Here is an 18,115-nt window from a genome sequence, read left to right on the forward strand (position 1 = left end):
TTGTATGGCCCATTAGAAAGATAATTGCAAAAAATTTTCTCATTTCTGCTGAAGTGACATCCACCCACTTCAACGCCTTATAACTTCTGTCATAATGTTCACGGTGTTGGAGATAGTATGTGTAGTTTCCTGACATAGCGCGTCAAAGAAACTATCTCCAAAATCAGTTCTGCCACTTCAAACACTTGCGTTGCGTCAGATGGAATTTGCTTCACCCCTGGATTTCCAGTAAACTGTCCCAAAGCAGGCGTTTTGTCTACTTTTCCCAATGTGGCTGTCCCCGCAGTGTTGCTACCCGCACATTCGTCAGAACTACGGTCACTTTCACTTTAACTGTCTGTGGTCACAATTTTTTGTTCGCCCCTATCAGATTGTGAGTCACTATCACTAGCAGACTCACAAGGGACGTCAGATAGCTCATCGGAGAAGTCGGATATTTCTTGTTCTCCAAGAAATCGCTTGGGTGTGAACCACTTTGGTCTTTGATCCATACTGAACTACTGACTGACAGCTTGCTACATAAAGCTTGAAGAAATAATGGCATTTATTTTCTTTTGCAGGGGCATAGAGTTACAGCGAGGTCTAGTAACTGATTGGTCAACAGACATTCCAGAGCCTTATAATGCAGCTGCAAGCAGCTACGTGCTAGCTAGGTGGAGCCAGAAAGATGTATAGTGTGTTGCAACTTATCGTGTTTTAAAAACCTGTTAACACACGAACGGTCTGCCATGTTTAAAAGCGAAAAACCTTTTAAAGGGTGCGCGGTCTGCAAAGTGTTAACAATCTAAAACTCTGCATTCTGCCCATACATTGTCTTTCACATGGTTGTCATAATGAACAATTTTTAGCCCTAAATAACATTAACTGGTTGATGTATGCAGTGGAAATGTAATCTTTCCTGTGAAGTATGAACTGAAGGGTTAACATAAAATAGTCTGTATTTTGCTCATCGAGATATATGTTTACTATGATTCTCAAAATAAACAACAATTTTATTTTCTTAAACATCATTAACCAACCAGTCTTTATACTGGAGAGGAAGTGTGTTTGATTACTGCTTGTGTTTCAGAGCTAATCTATTTGATCTCTGTTCCTCTAGAAGTTCCCCAAACCCTTTTGTTCACAAAAACCAAATGGCCCTGAAATGGTGATGGCATCAAAACTAAAAGCCAGATATACAAATAACAGAACAGGGTGACTTCATGTGGTTCAGAAAAGAGAACGAGAGAAAATTAAATATCACCATATTCTGGGGTGTACTTTGAATTACTAATACATATCAGATTTTATTACTGACATTTGACAAATAATGCTGTTATAGTGCATCACACAGTGTCTGAATGTAAGTTGTATTTATACTGCAAATCTGTCGGTTCTAAATATAATTTCATTCTCTGTCTAAGGCATATCACACACAAAGCAATTATATGAATGCATCAGTTGGATTCCCCTGACTGTATGACACACCATGGAAGATTACAATAATATATCTCGGATACTGGTTCTTCTTTATAGAAGTTAAGCCTGTTCAGAGGACAGAATGTCTCTGACCATATGAGGACTAGTTGTTGGAAATCACGTTTGGAGAAGCTGGAGACAGGTCTCTCTGATGGCTGTCTCAAGCATGGTAGTATCTGTATTGTGATGTAGGTTACTTGTCTCCCTACTGAGCTGTATAGGTCTTGGTTATAACTGTTATCAAATTATATAACAGTGAATTCTTGACTAATTGAAGCCGATGGATATCCCAAACATCTGGAAGTATTCACTATCCATGCCTCATCTAGCCCCTAAAGTAGGCCAGTCAAAAAAGCAACATGATAATGAAATAGAAAGTTACAACAGGGCGAGAAGATGCACATTACTGGAATGCATTATTAAATTGCATGTAACAGACAACACTTGTACAATTACGGAAAGCTACAATAACTAAGGGGTTCCAACAAGTCCCATGCTTCATCTGCATGCAGATAACTGAGGGTCTACTGTACTGCTGTGACTGGGGTCATATGTATGTTATGTTTAAATGATAATACCCAAATTATTTTAAAAGCTTACCAAGATGCAACTTCAGATCTGCTGCAGACTGGGCACTTTCAATTGCTTTGCGTTTGTGCATCTCCATGGCCTGCTGTCGTAAGGCCAACTCTTTCTCAACAGTTGCCAGAGAGTTCTGTAGAATGCGCTCCTTCTCCTCCAACTTGCGCACCACTATATTAGTTGCCTCTACTTGTGTTGTAAGGGTGGCCACCTGATACATGAAATCAACATTACCAAAAGCAGGGCATTAAAATCTGATAGTTTTACAGTTTCAGTATATAATACCAAGCAATGAGAAAGACAGGACTGCTTATTTGACATGGACTGAAAAAGACAATGAGGGAAAATTACAGATAATTTTTTCAATGAAAGGTGAAAGACTGGAGAAAGTATATACCATTAAATAATTCCACATGTGTACACACACTCTCTTGTTCAGCTGCTCAAGAAATGCACTGCCTTTTATGGGACCTGAAGACTCACATCCATGTGTAGAAGAACCTGCCATCATTAGTGCCCCAAGTCAGATGAATCCAACCCACATCATCTCACCCTATCTTCACGATACATTTTTAATATTATTCCCATGCATTTCTAGGTCTTCCTTCTGGTCTTTCCTTCATGTTTTCTCAAAATGTGTTGTATGTATTTCTCGACTCTCCAATTCACTGTAGATGTCTTCACCATCTAATTCTCCTGAATTTCATAATGCTGCTAATATGTACATGGCAATGAGCACAACTTATGAAGCTCCTCATTATACATTTTCTCCAGCCTCCTGTTACATCCTCCCTCTTAGGTTCAAATATTTTCCTCAGCATTCTGTTCTCAAACACGCTCAGTACCTGTCCATATATTGTTACTTCTGACTTATATATTTTACTTTTTTCTTCTACACAATTATTATCCAACTCTCTGACATAATGATTATAATTTACCTCTTCTTTCCACTCTTAGCTGCATAAATATAAACTTAAGGGTCACACTGTCCTTCTATTTAAGTCATCTTCTTAATTATAGCTTTACCTGCATGCTTTCCTTTCCATTTAATATGCTATCCTACCTGTTCTTTAAGAACATCCTTCTCCTCTCGTGCCAGCTTATGTAACTGATTAGACTTGATACGCTCAGTCATCAGTTTGAAGTTAGCATCATCTTTCTCGCGTAACTGCTGAATCAGCCTTGAGTTTTGCTCCTGCATATCCTCAAATGCCTGTCCTGTTACTTCCATCTCATTCAGCAAAGCTTCCTCTTCCTAAAACCATATTCACATTCTATGTTAGATTTGCAATAAGAATGAAGCTAGGGGATGCAAATTAGCCAGAAAAAATGTTCTTTCTTTGTGTGTTTATCATCAATATGAATGATAAATGGTTCTGGCTCAATTTACCTAAGACTTGCCAAATGTCATCCTTGGTTCTCATTTCAGCCAGTCTGTAAAGTAGTACAGTGTATTCTTAGACATATATGAAAGTTCTGAAATTTCAATTCAGATAATATCATTCATAAAAACAAAGATTGGACATTTAGTTATCAAAAACATATGTCCAATTGTTTCAAATGTAAACCACTATAAATAATAAACATGTGAGAAACATTCATGAATAAAAACTAATCAACTAAAACTTGCTGGCCACTGTGGGATTCAAATTCAAAATGCCATGGAGAATATCAGCAAATGCACTAATTTTCAGTGATACTTAATTTAAGTCTCTGTAACAGGCAACTACATCAAAGTTGTGGTATCAGAGAAATGCCAAGAGAAATACAGTCTTTTGCAAAAACAGTCAATAAGCAAAAATCGTAACATTGAATTTTATATACCGAATATAATCTTTCCAGTTATGCTATTTACCAAACCATTTTTTTGGTGGGAAAGCCAGAAGGAAAGAGACCACTAGGAAGACCAAGACATAGGTGGGTGGACAATATTAAAATGGATCTTAGAGAGATAGGATCGATCTGGCTGAGGATAGGGATCAGTGGAGGGCTCTTGTGAACATGGTAATGAACCTTCAGGTTCTATAATACACTGGGAAATTCTTGAGTAGCTGCACAATTGGTGGCTTCTCAAGAAAGGCTCAGCTACATGAATGGTATTTTTTGATAGATTCTAAGGGTTCTGATGGTGCATCATACTCAGAATTACTGGGGTTTTGGACTTGGTCCATCATCCAATATTCTAGAAACTAGAAACACAATGTTTCGGAAGCTGAATCTGTATCCACCATCAGGTGAGTGGAGGGGCACCTACTCTGTTGGGTCCCTTAGAAAGAACTAACCTCTTTCTAAGGGACCCAACAGAGGTGTCTTGCCTACCCCCTCACCTGATGATGGAAACAGATCCAGTTTCTGGAACATTGTGTTTTTTGTTTCTAGAATACTGGACGATAGACATAGTCCTAAAACTCTGTAATTAGATGTATTCTTTCATGCACTGCCTTCTTTGGGGGGGGGGGACTTATGAAGCACTATTACACAACTTTAATCCTATTTTGGCTTATTTTTAAAAAGTGCCAGTATTGAATATCACCTAAAAAAAGAGGGCTGTTTTTAGTAATTCTCAACTACACCAATGCATCTGTACCATTCTGCCACACTATTCACAATGACTAAGCAAACTTCGGCCTATTTTACACAACTAAACAGGCTATTTTGGCAAAATGAAGTCTCCAATAAATATCTGAAATTCATGTTTCTGTATATTTCTTCTTCTTAATTGTTGGACCAGAGCAGCACCTTGGAGGTCAATACTGATTTATGAGAGAAAATGGTTAGTTCAACACAGAAATATTTCTCTTTAAATATTTTTATATCTCCCATGGCAGTAATTGCACTGTTTTACCTAAGAAAAAAGCACTAAAATGAGGGCAGATTTCATAGGGGTAGCCTGTAGATGGAGTAATGGTGTTATGGCACTTTGCCTCATGCTTCAAAGTTGAAAATATAGCAAGGCCTGAAAGTCATATTCCTGATATTACACTTGTTAGGTCCCAGTTTCATACTCTCCACCCCAACATCCGAAATGAGCTCAAAAGTTTTCATACTTAACATCCTGGAAGGAGGTGTTTGAAGTGCTGGGCTCTGTGTGACATAACTGCATAAATGTGTTTAGTACCACAGATTAGAAGGGCACTTAGTAGTGTAGTTAGTCAAGACATTATGCTACATGTCAAGATGCCGCAGGTTTGATTATGGATGAGGTCATTAGATCTTTCAATTGACCTAATCCTTCCAGCCATATTATGGAGCTGGAGTCGACTCAGCCTCTAACAGAAATGAGTACCACAAACATTCCTGGGGGTAAAGGGGCAGCCAGTGCGTAAGGTTGACAACCTCACCATTGTTTGTGAGCTGACTGTCTACGAAATGTGCAGTGCTGATTACTACTACTTAAACAGAATTTCATTACTGAATATTGCAGAATGGGGACATTGACTTAATCACATTCATAAGACCTACCGGAGCTGACCCTTTCTGTCTTCATGCATGCTGAATCTCTTTGCTCTATATTCATACATTCTGTGTACTGACATGGCCAGGTCTCACTGATTAAGAACAGCAGCTGTGCAACCAGTTTCAAAAGTTAGTTCTTGCTACATAATCTGGTTGCTTAAACTCATGCACATTATTTTATACAGGCAAAATTTAATCAATCTTGTGGCTGGGCTTGCATATCCCAATGAAACACCAATTTCTTCTGTCAAGCACCTTAACAGTGTGTGAGGACTGACTTCTAAATGTGCCTGAATATCTTAAACATTTTCTTCAGTTAGCATTTTCATCTTGGATTGTTTCTCCTTGTTACAAGCTTAATCCATGTAACACCACTTTCTAACAAGCTTCAAAACACATGAATTTCTTGCAATCCATTCTTGTGGGTATTTATAAGTTAGCCCCTGAATGTCCATTTTGTAAATGTTCTTTCTTCTGTAAGTTAAAGCAAAAGTAGAGTTGTCCCTGTGCTTAATTAAGCACCATGCCATGAACACATATGTGGGAATGGAGGTATAAGCTTTATGCATATTTCAATGGAGGTGAGTGGTCATCTTCACATCCTGCCAGCCCTATGCCTGGAGAACAAGCCCCCCACTATCAACTGGACAGGAGGCTGGGTGGGCCCCTGGGTCCCAGTCTGGATGATGTGCAGTATAGAATATTATTTTCCTCTGCCAGAAATCATAACCCAGTTCCTTGGTCATCCAGTGTGTAGCCTAGTTATGAAAACTCACTGATGAATCATATACTCCTCTGCAAGAGCAATGAATTTCAGACCTGAAGACAGAAAATTCAAGCAGGCAGAAACCTGGATCTGTACTTATCACAGTGTTTGTCAGCTGCGCGAATTATTTCACAATTTTCATTCCTTTGGATTCAATTTGTATTTAAAAATCACAAAACCCTATCCTTTATTAAATGTGCAACTTTCTGTTCAGGGAGAAGGGCAGTAGAAGCTATTAATGCTAAGGCCAGATGTTAACAGATCACTGTATTTGCTTAACTTTTCTTTCACAGGAAAGCAGAATCTTTATTTGGTTATTTAAAGATACCATCAGTATAAAGTGCTGGGAAAGCAATGTCACTGGTGATACTAAGCACAACTACAAATTAATGACAGAATACAAATAGTCTATTTATCTGTTTCAGCAATGTATTTCTTGTAGAAACAAATATAAGTATACAACATATTCACTGAAGTTTACGAATTTATCACGTCAAAATACAAAGTTCCACAAACATTTAAGTGCATAACATTGACATAATCCATGGTTGATATTCTTACGGGCTGAAAGAATGAAGGGGAAAAATATGTACGTCTACGTATCTAGAAATGCTTTTCTAAAGTATCTGCCAAAAAAAATATTTTTGAAGAATCCCACTAATAGATTTGTATTGTATCCCATTTCCTAAACCATTAACATAATTTAATAGAATATTTGTAACAAGACACCCGAAGATGGCTGTTTGTGGTCGAAAAATGTTGTGTCAAAGTGTAAAATGTTAAACTAAAATTAAGATTAAGTGGTGAATAAACAAGTGTTTCAGTATTGATGGACGATAAATATATGGACATTAAGTTATCCTAAACCCTGCTCAGAAAACAAAGCCTCTGTATCACTGTTCAACTAGTCCTGACCCCTCACTTTCCATGAAATGGAGACATTACACTGAAAGTATATGGGAAGTCTTAATATGGAGTCATAACAATTTAAGTCAGAGGCATGCAAAAGAAATGTCCACTCTAAACACACTTATTCATGGTTTAGGAAAAGTTTAAAGCAAATATTTAGGATGTGAATGTACATCCAGTACATTCTTCTGTGTGTTTCTACAACCATAATGAAGTTAAATTTTCTGTTTTAAATAGTTCTGAAAGAATAACATTTTACATAACAATGATCTACAGAAAGAGCTGGAATGTTTTTGGTGATTTCATCTATATTAACTGTCAACACTACATAATCCTAGCCACTGTCTGCGGCATTATTAAATAAATATATTAATTAAAGCCCCTGCTGTTCACTGCTGACTGTGAGTAGATACGGACAAGACGCAACTAGAACTGACAAAAATATAGTCGTGCATACTAAGGCTAGAAATTTGAATCCCACTGTGACATTTCTTCATTCATTAAATGTATACTACTACAGCAAACAAAGAAACAACACAACCTTCATAATTTCACATCAGCTACTGAAATGATGGCAACTCATCATTATAAATATAATTTATGAAGAGTACTATTATCTTGAATGTTTTGTTGTGTAGTCTGATTGCTTGCTGCTTGTCAGGCTGATTAGACCTTGAAGGTCAAAGTAGTATGTTCCTTATCAGCAAACTTCCACCAAACTACAGAGGTAACATCCCAGAAAATATTACTCTTCATAGTCACTGCTGTGAGGAACTTGTTTTCCACAATATACGTTATATTTGCAAATATTAATAATGTATTTATGATACATGTTTTGAAGTTACAACATTCAGAACTTCTTAATATCTGCCAAGACCAGTTTTCTACACTGCCCATTAATAATTTGATGTACTATCCCCATGTTAGGTGGGTCCTCTGACACCACAGCAAGGTGTTTCCTCAGGTTGTGGGTGGAGGAGACACCCTCCAAGTATGGAGGGGAGCAGCGAATATACTGAATAAACAGTAGCAGACAGCCAATAAGGGGTGGTCCTCCAGCTTGGGGGTTAGGCATGAAGCTAAGAACTCCTCACAGTAAAAAATAAGCTTGTTATGAAAATTCTCAAAAAGCCTTGGACCTGGACAGATCCTCTGGATAAACGACCTAGGCTAAAGAGGCATTTCAGGAATAAAAAGAGGGAATGTCTAAAAGATAAAACTGATGAGCTTGCAGTGAATAGTAAGAACAAGAACATCAGAGACCTGTATAGAGGAATAAATGACTTTAAGAGGGGTTACCAACCTAGAAGTAACTTGTGATGGATGAGAATGGTGATCTGCTTACAGATTCCCACAACATTTTGAATAGGTGGTAGAACTACTACTCTCTGTTACTGAATGTACATAGGGTCAGTGATGTTAGGTAGATAGAAATACATATAGCTGAGCCATTAGTATCTGATCCTAGACCTTTTGAGGTTGAAAGTGCTACTGCAAGACTGAAATGGTATAAATCGCCAGGTCGTGATCAAATTCTGGTAGAACTTATTCAAGCAGGAGGTGCAATATTACATTCTAAGATCCACAATCTAATTACTTCTACTTGGCATAAGGAAAAATTGCCTGATCAGTGAAAGGAGTCTATTATTGTACCAGTTCACAAGAAGGGTGATAAAACAGACTGTAGTAATTATTGGGGGATATCGCTGCTATCAATTTCATACAAAATGTTATCCAATATTCTTCTCTCAAGGTTAAGTCCATACACAGATGAAATTAATGGGGATCATCACTGTGGGTTTCAATGTAACAGATCAACTATGGATAAGATCTTTAGCATTCATCAGATACTGGAGAAAAATGGGAGTACAATGAGACAGTGCATCAGCTATTCATAGATTTCAGGAATGTCTATGATTCTGTTAGGAGGGGAGTATTCTACAATATTCTGATATAGTTTGGAGTACCCATGAAACTACTCTTGCTGATTAAAATGTGTTTAAACGAAATGTATAGTAAAGTCCATATAGGTCAGCGTTTGTCTGATAATTTTCCTATCCCAAATGGTCTAAAACAAGGAGATGCTTTATCGCCACTGATTTTTAGCTCTGCTTTAGAATATGCCATTAGGAAGGGCCAGGGAAACCAGGTGGGACTGAAATTAAACGGGACACATCAGCTGTTGGTCTATGTCAATGATGTGAATCTACTGGGTGATATTATAGATACCATAAAGAAAAACACACAAACTTTAATTGACACAAGTAAGGAGATTAGTCTAGAAGTAAACACAGAGAAAACTAAGTATATGTTGCCATCTCATCACCAAAATGCAGGGCAAAATCATGACATAAAGATAGGTAACAGATGTTTTGAAAATGTGGCACAGTTCAGATATTTGGGGATCACAATAAAATCAAAACCTGATTGAGGAGGAAATTAAGAGGAGACTGAACTCGGGTATTGCTGGTTACCATTCAGTCCAGAATCTTTTGTCTTCTTGTCTGCCATCCAAAAACATATAAAAATTCAAATTTTGCCTGTCTATATGGGTGTGAAACTTGGTGTCTGACATTTAGGGAGGAACATAGACTGACAGTGTTTGAGAATATTTGGACCAAAGAAAGATGAAGTGACAGGAGATTGGAGAAAACTGCATAATGAAGAGCTTCATAACTTGTACTCTTCTCCAAGTATAATTAGAATGATCAAGTCAAGGAGGATGAAGTGGGCAGTGCATGTAGCATGAATAGGGGGGAAGAGGAATACATACAGGATATTGGTGGGAAAGCCAGAAGGAAAGAGACCACTGGGAAAACCAAGGCATAGGTGGGTGGATAATATTAAAATGGATCTTAGAGAGGATGGTATGAATTGAATTGATCTGACCCAGGATAGGGACAAGTGGAGGGCTCTTATGAAAACGGTAATGAACCTTTGGGTTATATAAAATGCTAGGAAATTCTTGAGTAGCTGCAGAATTGGCGGTTCCTCAAGAAGGGCTCAGTTCTATGAGTAAGTAAGTACTGTCAGAGCAAGATGATTAATTCTTTGAATATAGGACTCTTTACGTAATAAAATCTATATTACAACAGTGACTTCAGAACATATTTTCTTTGGTCTTGTATTTAAAAAGTCATATTGTGAGGTTATATAACTTGCATTACATCAATATACTTCAAACGTAATGAGGAACAGCAGGAGTCAATCCTGTACTGTGTACCTGACAGCTGCTAGAATCATGGATACTCATTTCCACAGTATGAGACAGCAGTAATTTAGGAATAAGAGTTGTTTGGTGCACTTTGCACTAACTAGAATGCAGTAATATTGTAATCTAAAAATATTTTTGTTGCTTCTGTATCACTGCCAGAAATCTAACCAGATATGTTACATTATAAACTCTCCAAAATTATGTCTAGAAGCATTCCTTAGCTAAAACTCTTTACAATGTTGCTGTAGGAATGTTTTCCTGCATCAGCACAACATAATGTAAGGTTGAGGTTGGGAGTATTTCTGAATAGAGGCATCACAGTAGATACTTCAGACCATCCAAGCCAGGTTTGATCACCAACTTCCTACTGAAACATTCAATATCCTCTTTCCACATCTTGCTGTTTTCATTACCAGTATAAATACGGCACACTTCAAAATATCCTTAACAGATTATAACTTCCCAGAAAGCTATGTAATGGAAAAATATAAGACATAAAAATGTACGATGTAAAACAAAAATTAAGCAGGCAATAGTATGAGATATACGAAGAAACAGGATTCACTAGAAAATGAATGATAAATTTTTAGCTGCCACATTACAATGAAGAGCTATAATACTGTTAGGATTAGAATGAGTTGGTGCTGGACTTAAAACCACACACAAATTAACCTCATGAGACCACTACTATAAAATATACTCTATACAATTACCTGAGCTATTTCAAACAGGATGTTCGATCCTGGCTTTTCATATTCAAGCACAGTTCCATCTAAAGCAAAGTATTACTGGCTTTAAAAATGGGAAACATTCCTATGATACTGATACCACTTCCTGTCTATCCTGTTACTCTCATGATATAAATGAGTCATTACCTCAACTTTGGTTTGTAAGAAATCTAAAAAATTACATGAACCTCTAATATTCTTTCATTCTTGACAAAAGTCATGATAAAAATAAAATGTTAACAGAACATAATTAAGGAAACATGATCAGTATCACAAGAGGGAAGCAAAAAGAATCCTAGACTCTACATAGCTATAATATAAGCCATTACAAATACACACAAAGAAAAGCAACTACATACTGCTTATACAATCTTATAATTTCAGTTGCCCACAGGGTCTGAGGCATTACACTGCAGCTTCGAGAACATGAAAATTCATGGCCTCTGAAATAAAGCCTATAACCACACAATTATGAAAAAACATTTCTACAAAAATTATACCTGTTTAGTCAGCACAGATGTTATACAAATTATGTATAACAACACACAAAGAAACAGCATATCAAAACACATAAAAGACCAAGACTGAAGGCCATTGACCCATGCATTTTAGAATATCTGTACTTTTGATGTATAATCTGCATGACAGAATCCCAATTTAATGTTCTAAGGCAGACCAGAGAAGACAAATTTGCAATCTAAAGTAGGCAAGAAGACATTACAGAAGTTGTATGCAAGCTGTAACCTTTGGTTTCAATGAACAGTGGATCAAGAGGAATTACAACCGTAGTATAATTCAAGATCAAAATCAGTGTTATGGAAGATGTGAGTGTTTACACATACACATATCAATTAAACTAGAAGTCTGTATTTATCTTGCAGCATGGACAGAGACAGAGACACACACACACACATATGCACTTACACTCCGTCCACTTAAACACCTTGGAATCTGAACTAGGAAAAGAATGATGGATGATAATGATCGGTAAAAATTATTCAGCCCACAGTATTTTTTACGTTCCAGAAACAATGCAAAATTTATTTCTGAACCCACTGAGATTTAGGACAATTCAGTTATAAGTCTGGTCATAAGTGGAACAAACTGAATAGCAGATATTGTAAAATGTCATACTACATACAGGGCAAAGACAATAAACCACTTTCAGCAATAGAAGAGTCAGTTCAACCAATAATTTCAACACAACAGAACAAGCCAGCATACTGACACACTACTATATCACTTATATAAGATACAAAAGCATAACAGGTATCTATGATATAAAGAAGCTTAAAAGTTATCAACAGCTAAAGATGATATTTATTTAGAGCACAGACAAGATTATAATGCCATATAGTTTGGAGACAGCCCAGTGTTTTAGAGGAATAATTCACCTCCAGCTTTATGGTCAAACGGTAATCGAAGCAAGAAACCACCAGAAACAGGTGGCAAGCTGAGTGTTCCCACTAACTGCTTCTGCTGGTGTCTTGCTTGGCTTACTGCTTGACCTGGAAGCTGGACGTGATATATTCCTCTGAAACGTTGGGCTCTCTCCAAAGTACATATTCTTAGAACCCAGAAGTTCTGTCCAATGTTCTTATGTACTTGGGCACAATTCACTGATGCCTATGGAGGTGCGCCACCACACTACTACTACTACTACTACTACTACTACCACCACCAATAATAATAATAATAATAATAATAATAATAATAATAATAATAATAATAAAAATAAACAACAATAATAATAATAATACTAAAATTTTTTGAAAATATTTAACAGTATGCAGATGTTCAAAAATGTCTCTTGTCTTACAATTTGAATCACTATTAAAAATCGGCTCAATTGTATGCGGTTACGGAGGGCGCCAGAAAAATATACCACAGGCGCCACGTTGGACAGGGCTGCTCTTCATGGTTACCACTGTGAGAACCTCAAATCCAATTAAATCTATTTACAGTCCATTTATTTGCTGAGTTTGCTGGAGATATTTAATCTGAGTTTAAAAATCAAATACAACTACTCAATAGCACTTCTTTCATCAAAACACAAACAGAGAATAAGAGTTACAAAGTCACTATTAACACTTTGCGGACCGGTGGCATATTTTTATGTCCAGCGCTTTTAAACGTGGAGGACCGGTGGCATATTATTATGACTTTAGGACACGTTATGTTGAAACACACTATACCTTGCACTGGTGCCAGGCAGACGCATGACTGGTGCGTTATAGACCTCTTGAATATTTGCTTCGTAGTCAGTAACATGACCCTGCTGTTTATGACCCAACTGTTTTCCTTTCTCACTCCAAAAGAAAATGCCTTTGTTCATCTTCCAGCTGCATGCACCAGGCAGGAAGTTACTAGTGCAAAATGGATCAAGGTTGCAGGAGGTTGACGTCCAAGCGTTTACTTGGAGCACAAGAAATGCATGTATCTGACTTGTTCTCTGATAAGTTATCTGACGTCCCTTGTGAGTCTGCTAGTGATAGCAGCTCACAATCTGATAGTGAGTGTGGCAGGGGCGAACAAAAAATTGTGGCCACAGACAGTGAAAGTGAAAGTGACAGTAGCTCTGACGAAAGTGCGTGTAGCAACATTGCAGGGACAGCCACATGGGGAAAAGTACACAAAACACCTGCTTTGGGACATTTTACTGGAAATCCAGGGGTGAAGCCAATTCCATCCGACCCAATGTAAGTGTCTGAAGTAGCAGAACTGTTTTTTGGAGATAGGGATACTCGTGTTGTGAATATGATTTCCACAATTTACAATTCGAGCATGGTTGATGTTCAAAGGCGACATGGACAAGTAAAGAAGCCTATTTGTATTTCTGAGAATAATATGTTCATGAAGGGAGTTGATAGAGCCGATCAATACTTGGCCTATTATTCTCTTCCTAGGAAAATAATAAAGTGGACAATGAAGTTGCCTTGTGGCTTATAAATTGTGCCATTTTCAATTCATTTTTGGTTTTCAAATATCTAAACCCTCACTCAAAATTGAAATAAAAGGCATTTCTGCTGAATGTGGAAAAGCTTGGGCTACAGACCACACGGTGGTGGCAGAACCGGCGGCAGACACAGTCTTAGTACGACCGGGGCCGTCTACTCCCACCCTATGCAGGCCTCGTTTTGACCCCCCTGGGTGACTCTCGGGTGATATGCGAAAACATACCCTCGTGAAAATTGTGAAGAGTGAACATGCCAAGGGGAAGCAGCCTTCCAGGCGATGCCGTGTTTGCACAGTACACAACAAAAGGAGTATGACTGTCTACATGTGCAAGTTCTGTGTAATGCCACTTCACAAAGGGGAATGTTTCCAGAAATATCACACTCTCAAGCACTTGGAGCATTGGTAAGTGTTCTCCAAAAATTTTAGTTCATAAAATTAATTAGGAGATTTTATATTAATATTTGAAGTGAACAGTGCACAAGTTAGGGTAGTAGGTTTAAAAATGCCGGTCCCCAGGGTAATTTAAATATTTAAATTGCCGGTCCGCAAAGTGTTAAGGAAACAAAGCATGAATACATCCATCAGCATGCAATTCAAAAAAGGAAAGAATATTTTCTATCCATTGACATTTGTGCTTCAACCAATGAAAAGCTATACATGTGGACATGTGTTTATGCAGACCTCTTACTTAGTACTGTACACTGCCTACTACTCACTGTCTATGAAAAAGAGTATAAATATTAACAGCTATGATCCTTAGCGTGTATATACAGTATAATTCAAAAGTCCTATGGCCAGAATTTAGAAGATTGTCGTGGAGATAATTTAGAGCATAAAATGTAAGTTATCTGATTCACCACTGTTTTAGACTCTTGATCTTGACTTCTGCGGGGGGAGGGTTATGCTCATGCAGTACAGCCTTACTACAGATGAAGCTCTTAATAATTTGCTTCAGGTTCACATTACTTCTGATGGCAAAGTGGTGATAATAGTGAAATGAGATGGCATGATTTACTATGCAAAATATGCCAATATACAAGTATACTTTGTGTATGGCTTCTGTGATAGAAATGGTATGGCTGCATCAAGAGCATACCAGCATCAGTATCCAGATTGGACGCAACATAACAGACGTATGTTTGCGATAGCATACCTTGGTCTGAGGGAAACAGCCCATTCACACCATCAGATACATGATGGCTGTGGCAGATGTAATATGCAGTATGAAGAGGAAACGTTAGATGCAGTACATGCTAATCCAACAACTACCACTCACTGGGTTGCATATGAAGCAGACCTTCCATACAGCAGTTTAGTTTACACTGCATATGCAAAATCTGTACAGAGGTTACCCAGGTCACTGGGTTGCACATGAAGCAGACCTCCCATACAGCAGTTTAGTTTACACTGCATATGCAAAATCTGTACAGAGGTTACAGCCAGGATACAATAATCTTCACCTCCAGTCCCGCTGATGGCTTCTAAATAGAATTATATATGAGACAGCCATTCTGTGCCATGTACTGGGAATGAGGAGGAAATCTGACCCGCATGAATGACCAATGTGAATCATGCTACTCTTTACTCTCCATTTCTAGAAACACTGACAGTCAAGTCTGGAATCAACATTACCTAACTGAATCATGCACGATAGCAAATATCCCAGGAATCCAGTATACTGATTTCCTTAAAAAAACACTTCACCTCTTATCGGGGATGTACACCTTAATGCTCATAAGGGCATATGGTTTTGGCACAACAGTGCCGTTCCTCACTTTTCATGGTAACTGCATAACTGGTTGAATAACCATTTTCTGGATACAAGTATCAGCCATGGGGGTCCTTTCATCTGGTCTGTACATTCTTATGATGTGATAAACCCACTAGATTTTGTTTTCATGGGGATATATCAAGGAAAATGTTAAGCACAAGATCATCACAAATTCATCATTCACATCCTGGTAGCTACAACACATTAAGGACAAGTCTAGATAAATGGTTCATGTCAGGGATCTTACTCAATATTGATGTGAACCATGGGTGTCAGCTGCTGCAGCAACTCTGAGCAGTTCTTGTGAAGTAATATAGAGAACTGCATGTGAGTCCCCAATACAAGATCAGACATTCGTGTTAAGCATAACGAAAAATTCAGACTGAAGAGAGCTAATAACTTTTGAAATCACTGCCTTCCATTCCTTGTAATTAAAAGCAATAAAGAAATATATTAAACGTAAATAACTGAATGTATACATGCTCTGATATTAATTTAAATTCCTTAAAAGTGGAGGAAGCTATAACTAGCCAAATGTGATTAATCAAACAATTTAAAAAGAACCTCTGTTCCAAGTTATCTGACCAACAACCTCCTTCCTCATAAGTTTGGTCATATGATTTTGAAACATTCTGTCCACACACATGCATGCATGCACGCACACACACACACAAAAGGGAGAATATCTGATGACTATGTTGAGGCATCTTTTGTACTATGCATGCTCACTGTGGGGAATGCTGCCTTTCCTACTCAGCAGCTAAGGCAATAGGGTGAAGGTTACAGATTCCTGCAGTACAAACTTCTCATAACTAATGCTATCTGAATAGAATACAGAATGCATAATCCTCCTCGCACTCAGTTATACATCATGGAACAGAACTTTGTGTATGAGATGTGGCTTTCCTGTGCTACAGCATCTTGTTTCTTGCTACCACGTCTATTCTAATCAAGTCTTTTCATTCAGAAAAGAAGCGAACTGGGAATCAAGTCTGCCATTGTGAACTAACTGAAGATGAAATATATATAATGGGACAGTCTACACAACAATAATTCTGAAGAAGACATAATAGATACTACTTTGTCAACATTTGTTTTTATTAGGTGTTGGTGGGAAAACTTCATGTTTTGACCATTTTCTTTGGGTCATCTTCAGGCATTCAAGAATATTGGTCTTAGTTCTTGAGTTGCATCATTGTTCAACATGAATTCATATTGTGTTTGTAAGAATTTTTATACAAACAAAAACACCTTCCATATTACAGAAATTACGGTCACATAGATGCAATGAGTGACAACTGTAGTTTTGTGATGCTGTAGTTAGAATAATTCTGTTGCCTTCGTGATCAGTTCTGATTTTCATGTTTCTTGTGCAAGGCACTTAGGCTTATGAAGTAAATGTTTAAGATGAGTGCCAGTATCATTAAATTTTTCTTGTGCTAACACTCAATGCTGATAGAAATTTTGGTTTGCTGCAAAAAAACTGTTGAAACTTCAGCCTTAAAAATCACAGTAATGCACACTTCACAACCATGTGATCCAGTAATTTAGTAAGTGGTATCTTCCATCAGGTCACAGTAGTAAGCTTGACCTAATTTTTTTTCCAGTTTTATTTGAATTGACACTCTAACACATATGATAACACTTACTGGAACACAGAAATCCACATCCTAAGCAAGTAGTCCCATTCCAAGATATGAAGTTTGGTGCTTGGTATGCTCTAGGACAATTATTGGCCTTGTATTTTATGGCGGTACAATTCATTTTGGGAAGACAGACACTGCAAGTGAACCACCAACATTCACTCTGATATTAACACTGCAGCTGACCAGGTAGGAAAAGATGGTAGCTCACCGCAGAGAGCGTATACAGCATGTTTAGCCACCAATTAACCTCACTGTGGCATAAGTCCTGGAATTTCCTCAAATAAACATAGAATGGGGCTTTCTTCTTTTTGTAATACATGTGACAGCAAAGAATAACTATTCTAGAATCTCCTTGGAATTACCAAGAGGAATCAGAGCAAATTCTCTGGTGGGATTATCATCAGGGTTTGGATTCTCATGGATTTCGATATCTCATTTTTGTGACTATGTATAATGAATATACAATTTCATTAGGGCATGCTGCAAAATTTGAATTTCTGTGCCAAGTATTTTATTATCTTCGAATTCTCTTTGGTCAGACAAACCCGTGAACCGATCAAGAAATTTAAAATACTCCACATTTCAGTTTAGAGTCATAATATGATTGTTTTGGCCACAATGAGACTG

General features: G+C 37.6%; 1 protein-coding gene across 6 annotated transcripts in view; it reads right to left on the reverse strand.

Moving 5' to 3' along the window:
• Window positions 1–18,115, reverse strand: part of LOC111863959 (E3 ubiquitin-protein ligase Bre1) — a 92,176-nt gene that overhangs the window by 19,643 nt on the left and 54,418 nt on the right. For all 6 annotated transcript variants that reach the window (XM_023850840.1, XM_023850821.1, XM_023850830.1 and 3 more), the window contains 2 exons: window positions 3,104–3,295; window positions 2,059–2,251 (listed from right to left, as the gene is read on the reverse strand). In XM_023850840.1, the coding sequence (XP_023706608.1) occupies window positions 2,059–2,251; window positions 3,104–3,295 (385 nt within the window). The remainder of the gene's footprint in view (window positions 1–2,058; window positions 2,252–3,103; window positions 3,296–18,115) is intronic.

This window comes from Cryptotermes secundus, unplaced genomic scaffold (genome assembly GCF_002891405.2).
Source record: "Cryptotermes secundus unplaced genomic scaffold, Csec_1.0 scaffold2493, whole genome shotgun sequence".
Lineage (NCBI taxonomy): Eukaryota > Metazoa > Arthropoda > Insecta > Blattodea > Kalotermitidae > Cryptotermes > Cryptotermes secundus.